This window comes from Bemisia tabaci, chromosome 4 (assembly GCF_918797505.1).
Source record: "Bemisia tabaci chromosome 4, PGI_BMITA_v3".
Taxonomy (NCBI): domain Eukaryota; kingdom Metazoa; phylum Arthropoda; class Insecta; order Hemiptera; family Aleyrodidae; genus Bemisia; species Bemisia tabaci.
Genome location: NC_092796.1, coordinates 57,284,802 through 57,302,324, shown reverse-complemented (window position 1 = coordinate 57,302,324; position 17,523 = coordinate 57,284,802). Strand labels below are relative to the sequence as shown.

General features: G+C 39.1%; 1 protein-coding gene across 2 annotated transcripts in view; it reads right to left on the bottom strand.

Annotated features, from left to right (window-relative positions):
* LOC109042635 (cytochrome P450 4C1) overlaps nucleotides 1-11,342 on the bottom strand; it is a 28,270-nt gene extending 16,928 nt beyond the window's left edge. Inside the window, exons 1-2 of one of the 2 annotated variants that reach the window (XM_072300139.1) lie at nucleotides 10,967-11,342; nucleotides 163-359 (exon numbers count right to left, since the gene is read on the bottom strand). In XM_072300139.1, the coding sequence (XP_072156240.1) occupies nucleotides 163-331 (169 nt within the window). In that variant the 5' untranslated portion in view covers nucleotides 332-359; nucleotides 10,967-11,342. Of the gene's footprint in view, nucleotides 1-162; nucleotides 360-10,751; nucleotides 10,936-10,966 lie in introns of those variants that run through there. The other variant, XM_019059508.2, reaches the window with a different exon arrangement.
* Nucleotides 11,343-17,523: the final 6,181 nt, after the last annotated feature.

Here is a 17,523-nt window from a genome sequence, read left to right as displayed (position 1 = left end):
GTTTTGCCCCTTCAGTCAAATTTTGACTCCCCTAACAACTTTTGTGCCCGTAAGATTTTTGAGAAGTAGAGAGCATGTATTGAAGAAAAATAAATAAATAAATAAAATGAAGTAGGTATACTAAACTGGCTAAATTTGAATACTGTAGCACCCATGACCCACCTGATGAGGAGGAGAGAATTTCTGCCGCATGCCCCAAGAAAATGCTGTCAATAGGGGGGCCAGGGACTTTTTTCAGAAGTTGATATTGTCGAATAATAAGCGTAGCTTTCGTTATCAACTTGCTGATGATGATGAGGCTCAGCACGGCCAAAATCACGATCACAATCATTTTCCGACCCGCACAGATCCGAACTTATCTAAAAAAAATTCACTAATGGAATGTTGACACAGAACATTATCTAAACACGAGGCGAACGAAAAAAATCGTCCCACGCCGCGCCGCACAACTGTGTTTTTTTTTTTTCTGAACTCCACGATACCGCGTTTCATCCACGAAACTTAAGACTCGCGTGATAAATTAGCGAAATTGGTTCACTCACAGATAAGGTTGAATGGCCACTTTGAACTCTGAGACACTTGTCCGCACTTGTGCTCATTTCGGATTTATCGGTTGTTACTCTCGGTTTGTTCACACTGATGAGTTTGATCGGTAGAACCATATGTATTTAGCGAAAAAAATACGAGCAGGTACAAACGGCTTAACGAAAGGACACACGCGTCCAAATTCGCAACATTCAAAAGTTAAACGGGCAGACATGCGCGGCCGCGAGATGGTTGAACACTCTCGGGTTACCCGCTAAAATCCGCGGTGAGTTAGAATTCGATCACGGCCGTGGCCCACTCATCAATGTGTCGCGCCTCTGACGTAAGGGCATATATCAATTTCAACGTGAGCCCTGTTTTCCGTACAACTAAATGCTCTCCAGGGCTCATGAGGAAATAGAGACGCGACCCTACGTTAGAGAGGAGACGAATAGACGGACGATTGTCCAATTCGAAGGACCGATTGAGGAAAAGACGACAGTCATGCCGACATATCATCAAGGTTATTGTTAAGTTATTCACTTCGGTTGCAGTGTTTTGAGTTATTCTCTTAAGACTAAATATTTGAGTCACTTTACCGAGGGAAGTTGCGTACAAAAATGTGGGGGGAGTGACTGCAGTTAGCACGTTATGATTTGGACATCGTTGAGAATCGACTGTGATTGGCTCATGAATGAGGTGCGCGCTTCGGTGCGATGTTTAAGTTTGTGTCGTTTATGTTGTTTGTTTACACTGAGCGAGCACTGCGGACGTGTTGTTAGGTTGTTACTGCGAGAGCAAGATGACAAAAGACACAACGCGTGGACATTTTCCCCTATGTTTCTTCGCTGCAACTGAATCGTCCATAGGTTTCTCTGTATATCACAGGGACATAAATGAGTTTATCCTGGTTTCTCCTGTGCTACATGTTTGTCAGCCAAAAAGATAAAAAATTACAGGAGATTTGAAAACGTGAAATTTAGTCAGGCTGATACGTCAAGTTTAAGTTCCCAAAGTTTACTAGTTCATTTTTTCATATCCTTAAAGTTTACTAAAGTGTTGGGCGGGGATAAAAGGAAACTTCGGTCACAAGAATCACGGTTCATATGTGGGACATCAAATTTTTTGGTCTCGGTAACTATAGCATTTTCTATCATAGAAACCTAATTTCGGTTTAAGCAGTCGTTTTTTTAGTGAGGAACACGAGATTAAGTTTGACTGACGAGATGTTTACTTGAACCGAAGTTGGCTCCTCATGACCGAAAAACTTCAGCTTTTACCCTGATTAAAAATTGTTGGTATTTTATATAAACCGTAGTTTGTTCCTTCCAGCTCAAGCGCACAAAGTAATTTCCCTGATATCACATTTTTTGTATATTTCGCTCTAATATTAGTTTATTTTATCCTCTCCTTGGATAGATATTTGACTAATTGTTAGTCAGACCTACTCTCGGATAATCGCACGTAATCTCTCCACCTCTCACAAATCCCCCCCCCCCCCCTATAAAACCCCTCTCATACACCTAAAATCAAAAATCCTGAACTCGTTCACTAAATCAGGTTTCAAGAGAAACAATACATATATGTGTTCATACATTTGTTTCGTACAACTCGAGCCCGAGTTGTAGGAGTTAGAGAAGCACGTAGTCTTTCAAATAATTCAATAACTCCTGCAATTCCAGTAGCCGCAAAAAACTATACTTCCAGATAATGATCCAATCCAAACTAATGTTTTCGCAGGATTTACTGCCTCAGGCTCAACATTCGTTTAGCGCGGCAAGAATTCATCTTTATATGGTTCAACGATTGGTGGTTTTATATTACATATTAGGAGCCCGTGGCCGCTTCGCGGCTGCCAACCACTGAAATGAAACTTTACGTAAAAAATCGTGGAACAACCATGTTCAAGATATTTAAAAGATGAATGGTTTCAAAAGCCGACGGGTGCACGCGAAAAAAAGCGTATTTATCTCTAATTGCAACGTTATGCACCACTATGTTTTATTTTTAATCAATGTTTCTCAAAGCTGCGCACAGTTTCTCTGAAAAGTTTCCGCGATTTTTTCCAAATGTTCTTAAATACAATCATCGATAATTATTTCAACGCGATTTTATTCGTCCGTTCTATTTTCTTTTTGTATGACCAAAAATAATTAATTATCATCCGAGTTTCTGAATTGTCACAATGAGGATACATATTTTCCCTCTAATGGATCACTAGACAAGGTACGAATGTAAGCAAACTGATGCGTGTTTCTTAACCAGAATTTCACGTAGATTACAATTCGCGCAACGAAAATTACTATAACCAACTCCTAACGAAGATATTAAAGTTTTTATTTCATCGATTGAACACGGGGGAGCATTTCATGAGCGCCGCCGCCCGCGGCGGACTATGGTCCAAAACTAAAAGATAGGAAGAAATAAGTCGGATAATGACTGAAAGATCACGAAAGTTTCGTAACTGATGTTTCTCGAGTCGCTAATTTCAAATTTGATGTCAAATTGCCTACATTTTAACACCCTGACCTATTAATTGTGGGCAAGTTCACAGCACGCTGCGGCGCGGTGTGCTGCCAGCTTGAAACGCGCACTGACGCCTACAAACCTAAGGGGATACTTCAAGCATTGCGCAATGCGTGAAGTAGCCCCTTAGGTTTGTAGGCGTCAGTGCGCGTTTTGCGCAGGCAGCACGCAGCAGCTCTCCGCGGCGGCGGGCGGTTGGGGAACGATTACTTGCGGGGAGAAACTCGTGGATCATATAAATGGTTTTTTTCTTTTTTTCTTAGTTTTTCTTTAAATTTTCGATTTTTAAAATTACCTACATGCTGGTCGTGTTAAGTAATTAGTGAACTCGCAACGCTAGATGAAGATTAGTAATGGAAGGCGGGTCGTGCGCCATGCGAGCTGCGGAATGTGAGGGGGGGCTCATAAAATTCTCCCCTTTACTCTGTCGTTTATTTCACACCGGTTACGAGGAATTTGAACTGCCTGCTCACAAGAAACTCAAAGCTCTACGTGAGTTAAATTGCGCACCACGACGGTTTCAGCAAGCATCTAAATCGAGGAATGTTCATTTCCCACCATGTGTTGTTCAAGCTATAAGCAATTTGCTTCAGCTGAGTCAAAGCGTCAAGATTGAGATTGCCAGATTTTTATATCGCAGATACGCGATGTGAATCGCGTCGAGCAATGAGTTTTCATGAGCGGGTGGTTTGAATTCATGCATCAAGAATCATTAAATATCTTCGTAAGGAATTGATTTAGGTAATTATCGTTGTCCGCATCGTATTTCACGTTAAATTTTGGTTAAGGAACATGCATCAGAATGCTGAAATTCGTACCTTGTCTAGTGGTCCATTATGGTCCAAACCGAAGCATAGAGATAAGAATGATGACACCTAGTCCTAGTTTGCCTAGTCCTAGTTTAGTAGCTTCAGCGTCGCGCAAGCCAGGAAAGGGAACGCGGTAGAGTCATCTTCGCAGTGTGATGCGCCTTCCAGCCGGCTAGCGGCAACATGCCTACACCCGTCGTGGAATAGTTTTCTCGTTTATGCCGGCCGCGAATAAAATCAAATATCGACGCCTGCACGCGGATAAAAAAATTCTTACCTCCGATTGCAACATTGCACATCTCTTTACCCATGTTTTAGTTTTAATCAATTTTTTAAAAAGCTACACACAGTTTTTTTTAAGAGTTTCCAGGAAATTTCCGGAATTATCTAAAATAAAATCACAAAAAATTTCGACGCAATATTTTCGTTCGATCGAGTTCGGTTTTCTTTTTATCAAACCAAAATTAGTTTTACGCGAATCAAGTTTCAGAATCGCTGCGTTGTTAAAACATCGATTAAACATCGTCCGAGTTTCTAAATCATTGCATCTAAGATACATATTTACCCTTTAACTGTGGTAAAATCCGGGCAAGGATCGTCAAAAGAAATGATGCGTGGTCGTAGTTATGCGGCGACTTTAGTGTCGCGCAAGCCAGGGAATGTAGCGCGATCCAGTCAACTTCAGAGTGTGATGCGCCTTCAATCCAGCTAGCGGCAATATGCCTATACCCGTGGTCAAATAGTTTTCTCGTTACGCCTGCCGTGAATGAAATCAAATATGGACGAGAAAATATTACAGAAGTTTAAATCACTGCACAAGTCGTTGAATATGTAAGATTTAAAATTTTTAAAAAAGTTTACAAAAATTTAAAAACTTTTAAAACAAACTTAAAATCACTCACTTGCATAAAATTTTTAATTTTTGAAGCGGACGCGTTTTGGAATTGTCCCGACCTCCGTCCTCAGCGCGCCCCATAAAATTAAATGCATAAAATTAAAAATTTTGGAACTCGCAAAAAATCTTAACTCACTTGCATAAAATTTTTAATTTTATGCAAGTGAATGATTTTAAGTTTGTTTTAAAAGTTTTTAAATTTTTTAAAAAAATGTTAAATTTTACATACTCAAATATCTACGCCTGCACATACGGATTATTTCCTAACTCTCGCTTTTGTCGCATTCTCCTATCACTGACATAGATTTGACGCCGCTTGATGCGGACGGGTAGAGAGAAACATGCCCATGCCTTGCCGAACGCCCACGTTTTACACTCGCATTCTCCATGACTGAAAACACCAAAATTACGAAACAACGACGTACAGTTTAACGAGCCAATTGGTGAAGTCGGACATGAAGTTTGCAACTAAAACTGGCAAATTTTGATATTTGATTCGTTAGAAAGATGAGGTGCAACGAGCGATATTTAATGAAGGAAAAGTTAACAGAAGGCAAAAAAATCTCCACGATCCTTCGAGGATTGCAAGCTCGCGTTGAGCACTGGTTGGATGTTGTGTCCACCGCACCGCGAGTGGGAGCATGCAGGTCAGGTCTGTCCTCGAGAAATTGGAAAGATTAAAGCAAGCACCGTGCTGTGCGTGCAATGCATGAAGAATTTTCACAGTCTTGTAGGCGCTAAGGCGTTCCGCGCCGACGGCTCCGTTTAGCGCAATGCGCGAAGTATTCCCGCAGTCTTGCAGGCGCTACGGTAAGTTTAACGCCGCACCGTGCCGCGCCGCGCCGCGCCGGCTGGCTGCACGGTGTTCGCACGATTATTCGAACTCGCATTAGAATAATTGTGGTAATGAATAATAGGGCTGAAAAAGCCCATGTGGTGTTTGGACACCGTATGAGCATTTCGACGTTGCCTCGTTTCTCCCGATAAAATATTTTATCCGAGAAAAGTTAGGAAAGTTCTCTATGTTCGCTTTTTTAGATCAAATGAACCACTTAAGAAGGCATACAATTTTAAGCACTCCGATACATGATTCTTTGCTTGAATTTCACGTAGAACACGATTCACGCAACGAAAACTACTGGAAGTAACTCCTGGCTGAGATATTAACGTTTTTATCGTTCATTGGTCACGGGAAATTTAAATTGTCCGATCACAAGAAAAACAATACTCTACCCCACGCGAGTCAAATTGCGCACTATAGCGGCTTTAGCAGACTGATCAATTGAGCATTGTTTCTCTCTCCCCCTTGTATTGTTCAAAATGTTTACAGCTTGCTATAGCTGAGCCAAAGCGTCAAGATTGAGGTTGCCATATTTTCATATTGCTAAGACAAAATGTGGCAAAATGTGGGCAGTGTTTAACATGGGTTTAGATGGCAGGTTGCTGTGTGAGCCCGAGTGAACCTAACCTAAATCAATTTCAAAAGGTTACGCAGTGTTTGCACTGGTAAGCCATTCCAGACGTTTAGATTGTTGGATTCATGGGCTCCCATAAACGATTCATCATGTGTTAACGTTATAGTTTTTGCATGCAAAAGCCTGGGACATAACATAAAATAAGTTCATAAGTACCATCCAAGCAATTATCACAAATCAAAGAAAATGCGACTAAAGATGTCCTCTTGGGAAATACTACCAAATTTAATTAACAAAAGTTTCTCAAGTCTTGTCCAAGTGATCAAATCTGTGCGCGAATACCTGGTGTACTACAGTGAGATGCTAATATTGGAAATTTTTCTTCAGAGAATTTTGTAAAATAAGGAATTATCAACTCATAGATCAATTATCGAACTGGGTTAGAGAGTGTCATACAGCCACGTTAGGATCGTTAAACTCTGCGATCGAACGACAAACCGTACTGCTTAGACAAACGGCGCGCGGCGGGTTAATAAATCTCGGAATGGATCAAGACCTGAAAGCAAAGTTACTTGCGGCGACGGAAATTGAAGGAGTTTTGAATGAAATTGAGGAACTTCGCATAGCTTGTTTCACTGGTTTTGAGTTAGACCAGAGAATGTTATACCATCACAGGTATTACATCCCACCTTGGGTCTGCATAGGTCAGTGCGTTCGGGAACATAAACTTGACTTTAGGAACATTTAATACAATATTCCAAAATTACCAGCAGGCAACTAAAAATTACACTATTAAACTATTAAACAACGTTGTAATCTAAACTGTTCGTATTTCTAATTGATTGTGCAAACGTCCAATGACTCATCAGCTCCGATCAGCTGAGGCTTAATTAATAATAAGGATCATTTTTTTTACTCGGATTTTTTTCATTAATACCCATTATTTTTAAAATTCCTTCAACATGACTTACCATTTCCGAAATCAGATTTTCGCAACTATCCTAAATTTTTACTGTATTGAGTCATTTCAAGTGGACGTCATTTCCAAGCGTTCAAGACAAGACACAAATTCAAGATTCGACGCAATTAAATCATGACAATCTGCGCTCTTGTTTACTCTAAAGCGGAAAATGAACGGTTCCTTTGTGATGAAATTTTTGCTCAATCGATCCCTTTGTTGATACTATTTTTACTTTTATTGAAGTATATCTCCTTGATTCGCGTGCTATTTACTTAACTGTGATGTATGTTTACCTACTTGTGAAAGAAAGCAAATAAAACTATTTGTAACTACAGAAACAAAGCATTGGCAGAACCAAAAGAGAACTCGAAGAAGAACGTAGGAGCTTCATTTCAAATCAATCTTAGATATCAGCATTTTTTCCTCTTTCAAAGTCACGAGATTAATTCCAGTATTAGTCATTTTTCGGCTCAGACTTTCGATTAGGTGTCCAATGGCGTAGCGTGCTTTGCGATTTATCGCTTAATCCGCCATTTAAACCTATGGAAAAGGAGCTATAGGGTGTTTGCAACGAATACTTTAATAATCGATTCTTTACCACAGCTTCAAATGTGGAAATATCGATAATCGATCACTCGTTCCTCGCCAGTGTGGGTGTCCTGAATATAGCGAAACCCGCGGTTCTGACTTCTCAAACAGTTCCGAAATTTTAGATTTTAGATTGGATCCTTATAAATTACGCTGACTTATTCTAAAATGCGCTTACGTAGTGATCCATTACGCATTATAATTTTCGGTTTCTATGACTAGAACTCTCAAAGGAGTTCTGGGGTCTCAGGCAGGTTCTTGATCTATCAAGATATAAACTCGTTAATCACCAAATAAACCTAATACCAAAATAATTGAGACACTTTAAATTTTTTTTTAAAAAAATAAAAATTAACTTTTCTACACTCTTTTTTTCATGATTTTTTCCTTGGAGTCTGGACTTACATTCTTCACATCTTTAAATTGCACTTAAAAATGAAGCCAAACTTTCATTTTCAATGCTAATTATATACAACCATTGGGACGTCAGCGCTCATTAACATCCATTGACCCAGCTCGATCACTACAGATCCTTGATTGGTGAATGCGCTCCAATGAAAGCGATGAAAATAGTTATTTTAAAAGTGAAGGTCGCGTAATCTCGGGTCGAACTTCGGACGAGAACCTGCTGAGTTTAACAAAGGCTCGCCAAACTCAAACTTTTCCGAGGAAGTGGGGGCAAAGCTCGCCGCGATTCAAGAGCCTCGATATATATATATATAGTGCAAGCCCTCGGTATCTGCAAAGGGAATAATCATCAGATCATAAAGGGGGCGGGGGAGGGATGATGTTAACCGCAAAACGCACGGCCGGACGCGACGGGGTATCGATAAAAACGCCCGAGGCCGAATCTCTGCACGGTTGTCGACTTTAAATAAAAAAGGATAAAAACAAGGAGAAAAATAATTTAACTCTGGGGTGGGGGATCCTCTGGACTCATGACACGGATGAGAATTATAGGTTTATGTTTTTTTTCTTAATAGTAAGTACAAATTGGACCGAGTTTATCGGAAAGGAACCAACCTACATTTTCGACAAAATTGAGTTAAGAATGCTCACGAGTTCCACTAGCCGCATATTTTCTCCTGCCAAAAACTGAAAGTCAAAAAACAGAAATTAGTTTGTGAAAAGAGGGGCTAAAGATTATTTTCTACATCGAGCCTTATGCAGGATTAAAACTTCAAACCTCTTTTTCCCGGTTTCAACTTAATGTGGGTTGGTTCCTTTCTGATAAACTCGGTCCAATTTAGTTTTAAGTATACAAGTCTCGTACATGCTTCAAGCCAACTAGGGGACTGTTTCTATTTATTTTTCACAGCTAGAAAATAAATTATTAAGGTTGCTCCATTTTTTTTTAATTCATTTTATTTCCTCAAAACAGCAAACAAAAATAAAGGAGAGAAAGCAAAGTAAAATACATTAACTACGGAATAAAAAGCTGAACAGTAGTGGAGAGCTATATAACATTACAAAGAATTTAAAACTGAAACTAAGACTCTTGCCCGGTTTGGTCTTGCGGCAAAACTACGGGACCAGGTAGCTTCGTACGGCAAAATATGCGACGGCGCCTGGATACAACTATTCGTGCTTTATGGATGCCTGTGTTGCATATACTATCATCTGAAGGCGCTCAAACTTTTCTTGCCCGACCACAGGAGCGGAAGCGGTGGGTTCCTCACTATTATTTTCAAACGGATGAAAGGTATGCAGGTATGAAAGTTTGTTTGAGTGTCGATTATTTTAATACTAAGTTCTATCCCCGACGGCTGGATTAAAACAATCATGAACTTTAGCTGTACACCCTGCCTTAGTGAATAAATCATATACAGATAGCAAAAAACTTTGTAACTATACAATTAGCTGGATTCTTGTATTGTTACATTCTAAAAATAATGTATGAATAGCGTCAATAAGTAACGGCAGGTCACCCAGCAGAGTGGTCAATTAACGTAATTATTTTTTAAATAGTAAAGTATAAATCTCTCCATTGCAGGTGCATATTGTAGCGCGAAAAGACGAAATGAACCACTGGATTCAGAGGGCATTTTTGAAAATTTAAAGCATTGAAGCCTTGAGAGCTTTCAATGTTTCACGCGCATGCAAAGATCGGCTTCAAAACTATGCATATAGATGACCATAATGCGACTTCACGTAACCCTATTCGCGACGTTGCGACTTTCTGTTATCCTTTATTTTCCTTTGGGAAACGCAATGTAATTTCTTGAAAACTTCCTTGATTTTTCTTCTCAATCGGCAGAATATTTTTATAAATTTTATGCTAAGAAGTCCGTTCTTTTTCGAAAAACTAAAGCAGGAACGGAAATTTTGAAAAACCGCAAGAGAGAAACGTGGTTTCGTTTTTGGCCATTGATATGATACCCCCAAGTCAGCTAGGTTTGAGTAGTTTATCAGTCCAATTCAAAACACGATTTGTTCATAACCCCTTGATATATCTGGCATGGGAGATGAGTATTGATATTAAATGGAGCTAGAACACCACAATCAGTGCCGAGTTACCTCTTTCGTTCCACACGAACTTTAAAAATACCGCGATGATCGAATGGGCGGACGGTGAATGGTAACTATTTACAATCTGGCAGCTCGTCATGCCACCTAAATGAGTCACGAAATGTAGAATTTCCACGATAAGAGTGACCTCGGGATTTATAATTATTATAAAAGTCGAAAGAGACCACTCGGAGCATGATTCGATCCGATCTGCGCACAGAGAAATGTTGGAGTTTCTTTTCTTATTTTAACCAAAAATGTAAGGGGTAATAAACCATATCTGGTTGAGATTACATAAATGCCTCGATAAAAATTAACCCTTGATCTCAGCCGGACTCAGTAAAAGGCCTTTCACTCATTGATTAACTTTGAGATTTTCTGATGAGAAAAATCGAGATTTTTGTTTGGGTTATCTTACAATTTTTGGTTAAAGTTGGAAATGACATGTTCTTCTAGTTATATATGATCAACCCAAGTGTAAGTCTCAGAAACATAAAAAATTAAGTGACCAGGAACAATCATACCGTTGTAAATTGAACCAAATGGTAGAAAATCGACGCTGGTCTGAAGTTCTTTATATCAAGTCATGATAACATCAGTATCAACCTCTAAATTCACGTTCTTAATCCGTTTGTCACATCCACGAGGCACGATAGTTTACCACGAAAAATATCACGGTACAGGTACAGTGCACGTAGTACACCAACATCCGATTTCAGCAGAAAAATTGAAAGAATACCTATCTTAGCACTCCGTGTTGTTCGATTTATTGGTGGTGCAGGTTACTGATTTGTAAGGTTAGATATACTTCTAATTAGATATATTATGCACGCGCCGTGCCGCCTTTCAATTTTGTAACGCATGCATTCATTGATAAATGACATAAGTGGTTATCTTATTCAAATACACAGTAAATAAACGACTTGTAGTGAGAGATAGTTTCAAGTTCACCTGATAAGGACGGTATCTGAGAAAGCGTCCCCTTGAAAATTATTGAGAAGGGACGACTTTACACGTGGATGGAGAAAAATTAAATGTTTTTAGAGCAAGATCAGATGGAAGAGCAAGGCAAGTCAGGTTTCAATCGACAATCAAGCAGTTGTTCAAAGCGTGTGAAGAGACATAGAGTAGCAACAGTAAATTACGTTTATTTTTGAGCGGTTCCCTGATCACAATGGCTACTCACATCCATATTTATGGTTAAAAAAAAAAAAAAAAAAAAAAAAAAAAAAAAAAAAAAAAGTGGAGGAAAGTAACGGACAGCAGCTATTGCGAATACGTATTCGAAGGAGGAAAAGAAAATACTGTGGATGAGGAGAAAAATAGCAGTGATCTGCCTTAATAAATGAAAATATGATGAATTTTGGAACGCACTAAAAGACATGCTAATTCATTAATATGATGAATTAGTGGGGATGATTCTTTTTGCTTTTTAAAAGTGCCAACAGTAAGGATAAAAGTTCCCCTCTTTCTGAAAGCTTCATGTTTCCAATCTCTAAAATTCAGACTAATTTACATTGCTTAATCAGCAATGTTCATTGATTTGAAACTAATTGAGGATAAGTCTAGGGTCATAAAGGGCCAGGCTTTGGTCTAAAACGTAGAGTTGATTCATGTTCGAAGCTTAAATTGATTTATCGCGTGTTATCTATCTGGACCTTGACTGTGAATATGTATCTAGTAGACTACCGAATACGATAAAGTTTGGCCACTAAGTTGCATTATCTGATTACAAGTTGCAGCTAATTAATTCACAATAACATTGTTAGCGCAAACTTTGATTGACTCTTTCCTCGTAAGTAATTGTGCCGAGATAATCGATTTGTATGAACACAAGGGTCATCACGGGTGCAAAACCTGCATTTCTGTTGTCTTGCAGTTGCATAATACAATAATTGCATGTAACTGCTGCATCGGGTGAATGAAACGGCAAAGGAGCTTTAAATTCTTCAAATTCAATCTTTTAATTTTTTACTAGTCAATTAAGCTAATGTCATTCATCTTTGAGGCCAAAATTACAATTTTATGAGGAATTGAGAGTTTTCTTACATTTTGAGAAATTACCCAAAAAGTTTATCCTATGGTAGCTATTTTTGCTCCTGTATTTTTCATATATTATCTTCAATTTTGTCAAAATTTCAAACTTACCTTGACTCTGTAGTCTATATGCCTACAATTCACAGTGTTTGGATCAGGAAAAAATTGAAGATGGCGATGGCTGTCATTTTGGAAATGTTGCAGATGAAACTTTAGGCTTCTCTGCGTATGAGACATGGGCAGTCAGGTACGTTTTTAGGGCCGAGTCGACGAAATATAACGTTTGCCATAACGTGGAAATTTATCTGAAATTTTTTGGCTGAATGTTTTTCATGTAGGTGAAATTGAAAGTTAGGAGGCCGATGTTTTGAAACTACAAAAGGTATAACTTCGGGCTTCCTTTTGCAACCAATTCTAGGCATCGGCCATCGTCCATGGAAAAAGTGATAATCGATCAAAATCTTGAGCATTGACGATGGCGAAATTTTCTTGAGTCAATACGTGCGGACATTTCACACGTTCTTCATCGGCGAGTTTAATGGATAGTTTGCTTTACCAACAGTGTTAAAAAAAGAAAATTCCCAAGCACTAAAATCTACATATGCGTTTTTTTCTCATCATCAACATTTATGACGAGCTACGCACTTCATTTCAATTACCGAACTTAAAGCAGGAGGAGGATGGACTTATGGAGGATGGGTATGTACCTGTTTTACATTGTTTCACTCTTTGTTTGAATAAGAGGAAAGGGATACACCAGAACAAAGCAAATGAACAAAGAAAACATGCTTTTCTTGTTTTATTCGTAAAAAAGTCTACTAGAGAGGAATTTTACCCATTTTTGGAGGGAAACTAGAGTAGCAGGTTCGTGCGTTGCATAATATTTGATAAGTGGCCCTTGTGCCGTAAAACGCAATGTGGTTCTTTACTACGTTTAGGGCTCAAGTTCATGTTTGCACGAATGAGTCGTCATCAAGCAACGTAAACATTATGTTCGCCAAATTTCCTATGCAGCCATTCGCTGCATGCAACTGATAACTTTGGTCAAGAATGTAAGTCAAGGTTGGTGGTTGTCAAACGCTCTTAACCTTTCCTTTCGCCTTTACTGCGAAATCAACAAAATTGCCATCGCTTCAGCTTTTCAAAAAGTCACGATTATGGCAGATGAAGCTTCCCTCGCTTGACTTCGAACTTCCTGGAATTTCTTATTCTCACTTCTGATTTCAAATTAATTTCTATCAAAGGGTTTCTCTTTATCACAGAGACAATTATCATTGAGCTAACTGTGTTTCGTAACTTGATTCACACCTCCTAAGTCAGTGGCGAGGCGTGAATGATCGTGATCGATTATCGATATCTCCTCATTTGAAACTGTGGTAAAGCATCGACTATTAAAAGGTGTTCGTTGCGAACACCCTGTTTATCGATCCTTTTCCGTAGGTTTAAATGGCAGATCAAACTATGTATCGCAAAGCATGCCACGCTTTGGTAATAATCAATCATCCTTCGATTAGGTTTAAACTCCGAGGAGAACAAATCAACATATCATGAAATGTAATGAATTAATTGAAGCATTGAACAAATATCGTGTTTTCATTATCCACGGAGATAAACATGGAAACCTTGGAATTCCGGCCAGATTTACTGGGATGTTCATTTCGTAATGAATATCTACGATACCTACCTATATATATTTTTATATACTATATTTTCTAAGATATTTTCTAAGATACATTTCGATGGCCAAAGTGCGACACTACGTATGTCTATGGTAGAGTTTCAAAATCTCCGAGCCTGTTTTATCATCTTGAGGAGTAACAAGCCAAGTGCAGGATTTGAAATTCATACAGAATATTGCACAAATAGAGAAGCAACTAGAGCTAGTTTAGAAAAAAATTACGTTTATTAATTTTTCGACGAAAACATAAAATATATGACAGGAAATCTGCAACGTTGCAAACGAAGATACGTGGTTTCGCTCCTTGGCCATCGATTTTAATTTATTGACATTCTATAACGCGGATTGTTCTGTTGCTTGGTGTACGTTTTTTTAGATTTTCAGGACCTACGTCACAAAATCGTTAAAAGGGAGAAGGGGGGGGGGGTCAATGGTCGCATAAATGCGGAAAAAGTCCGTTACGTAATTTAGGGACGGCCCCCTGGCGGTAATCTCCGAAGAAAAAGCTGGGATCAGATTTTTAAAAAAAAATTGTGAGCACATTCATGAACATCATTATAATATCTTTCTTAAACGATCGTTCGTTACATGACATTTTAAATACTCTAGTAAGCAATTCTCATTGAAATTCTAAAATGATTATAGCCATTCTGCATTCTTACGCATAACAATTATCGTGTAGATGCGTGAGCAAAACCACTGTAATCCTCATTTATATGATTTAAAAGATGATTCAATTTTGATGACGCTCCCGTGATCGAGGCTTAACGGTGAATTCAGAATAATTCAAGTATTTAGATCAAACGAAACCAGAAAGCCTTGGGATATTGGCAATGTCAAATTACTACTGAAGTCAATTTCAATACTTGAGTGTAGAGCCTGTTTCAGATAAATAATCATTTCACCGATTTTTAATTCAAATTTTGAATCGATACTCAAAAAGGTATACCCATGGCCAAAGTGCAGAAAAATATGTATCTCCATTGTGGTGTTTTCGACTCGCATTTTATTTTTTCAAAGAGAAACAAGCTATTGCTTAAAATTTATACAGAATATTCCACTAACATAGAATAAAAATGTCTGCTTATTCATATAGAAAATTCAGGACCTGATTTTTGGGTGAGTTTAGGGAAAGAAGAGTTAAGCAAGAAACACTTGGTAAGTCCAAGATGTTCATTGCATGTTGCCACGTTCTCCGACCGATCGTATTGATCACATGCAAGTTCTTGAACTCAAATCTCAGACTTTAATGCTCCTAGACTTTGTTAATGCTCTTGGACTTTTGAATGCATAATTCTGATATCATTGTTACTTGTCAGCAGTCACACGAAAAAACATTTCTAGCCTTTAGGTCGTATATACATAGGTGTTTCTTAAACAGCTACCTCCCCGAAGGAGGCCCCATATTATTTACATTGTAACTGAGGGATGCCAAAGGAGATTATTAACATAAAGCATAACAGAGGGTACAATTTTTGCAAACCGAGAGCAAATTTAGCAGTACGACTTTGGAAATTGATTTTTGCAAGGGATAACAATGATTTGCGATCGCAAAAAGTTCAAAATACGAAAGAAAAAATCGTATGAGTTTGAAAAACGTTAAGGTTATTGCCTATCTTAAAATTTACAAAACTCGTAATTTATTTTCTTTCGTATTTTGAACTTTCAGCTGTGGGAAATCATGATTACCCCTTGCAACAATACATTTCCAAAGTTACACAGCCATATTTACTCGGGTTTGCAAAAGTTTTCCTTTTCATATACTGCTATGTTAGGGACCTCCTCTACCATAATCATGATGTAATCTCTTAATCATTATGTAAACCATACGGTGCCTCCTACGGGAACGAGCTGCTTAAACAGCGACTATGGTTACGACCCTTAGGGTGAGAGAAGTAACACTTGCGGCAGATATTTTTACCTTTAAATCTCGCAATGCACATATCGACGGTGAAACTACCAAACCACGTATCTCGTTTGCGGTGTTTAAAAATCTACGCTCACATTTTATTTTTTTGAAGTAGACCAAATCAATATCATTCCTTGAAATTTTCACGGAATTTTCTCCGCACAAAGAGGAAAAATCACAGAAATATTCAAGACTGGATGTTAAGTAGTTTTTCATTTAAAAAATAAAGTATGACAGGAAGTCTGCGACGTCGCAAACCGAGATACGTGGTTTGGTAGTTTCACCGTCAATATGCGCGCACTCGCACTTCCACGCCTCCGACCGAAGTAATCCGAGGTTGACGAAGTGCCAAGGTTAGCAAGATTTGCCATTGAGAACCGTGCACTTTTCCCATGGCGTCTTGCAACTCAGGTGAATTTTTCACGCGACCCGCCATGTCTTTTTGCTTTTATTTCTACAGCAGGAGCCCGGACCAATGGGGCTTCAGCTCGAGCGCTAATCCCGAAGGAGTTAATGACCCATTGTGCAATGTTGCCAAAACTCATGTGGAATCCGTCCTTTTCATGCCGTGTTCCACGTACAGAGTGATCTAAAAGCCCTGCACAACCAGCACCCAGCATCATCCCTGGAATTTATGAACGAATTGAGATAGAGACTTGACATTTTGTGAGTGCCCCGAGGTCGAACGAAACGACTTCTGGGATCCCTCAAAATTTTAACGGGATCATCCCGAAAAGTCTAGGAGTTACAGAGATGGTTCGAGACTTATGGATCACCCTGTAGTTTAATATCGACGGTGAAACTCCAAAAACGTGTATCTCATTCCACTTTATTTTATTACATGAGGATGTAACAACACTATCGCCTGAAATTTTCACAGAATATTTTCTGCGCGGAAAGAAAAAATCAGAGGAACTTTCAAGAACTAACGTCGAGTAGTTTTCATTGAAAAAAATGAAACAAGACAGAAAGTCCGACAGCGCTGCCGACATGATCGCGATTCGCAGCCAACAGTCGCCAAGTTTTCGCTGTTTAAGGCCGTGGTTCCGTAGAGCGTGGGCGACGCACAGTGTGAACAGCGCGGTTTATTCGCGCGCGACCGGTTGCAACAGGGCTGGATTAGGGATGGCGCATCAGGGTCGGCTGCACTAGGCGCCATTACAACAGGGGCGCTAAAATGAGGGGCGAGAAAAAAAGATGAGGTGAGAAAATAAAGAAGAAAAGGGATAAAGAAAGAGGAGACGCTGTTAAAAATCGAGGAGTGTCATTCGGCGCCGAAGTCTATATAGCGTTCAAAACTCCCGAGTGATATGAAAATGCGAAGTGAAATTAGCACCAAAAGAACGTATGACACTCCGCAAGAAGAGTAGATTCTGCTCCGTTATAGTGTAAGTCACTTTGTAACGAGAATAGATTCCGCTTCGCAGTCATGTCATCGGGGGTTTTTGGGCGCTATGTACACTGTTAAACCCTGGTAAAAATTGGCAGTAGGAGCTGCGTTCCAAAACAGAACACCATAGGAGCTCTTATAGCCGACTGAAGAAGGCGATAGAGAATCATATAGCTGGCTGTAGAAAGTGGAAAAAATCATACGGCCGGGCTACACGAAGCGATAAAAAATTATACAGCCGGGCTTTAGTTCCTATCGCCGGGCTTTACACTTTATCGCCTG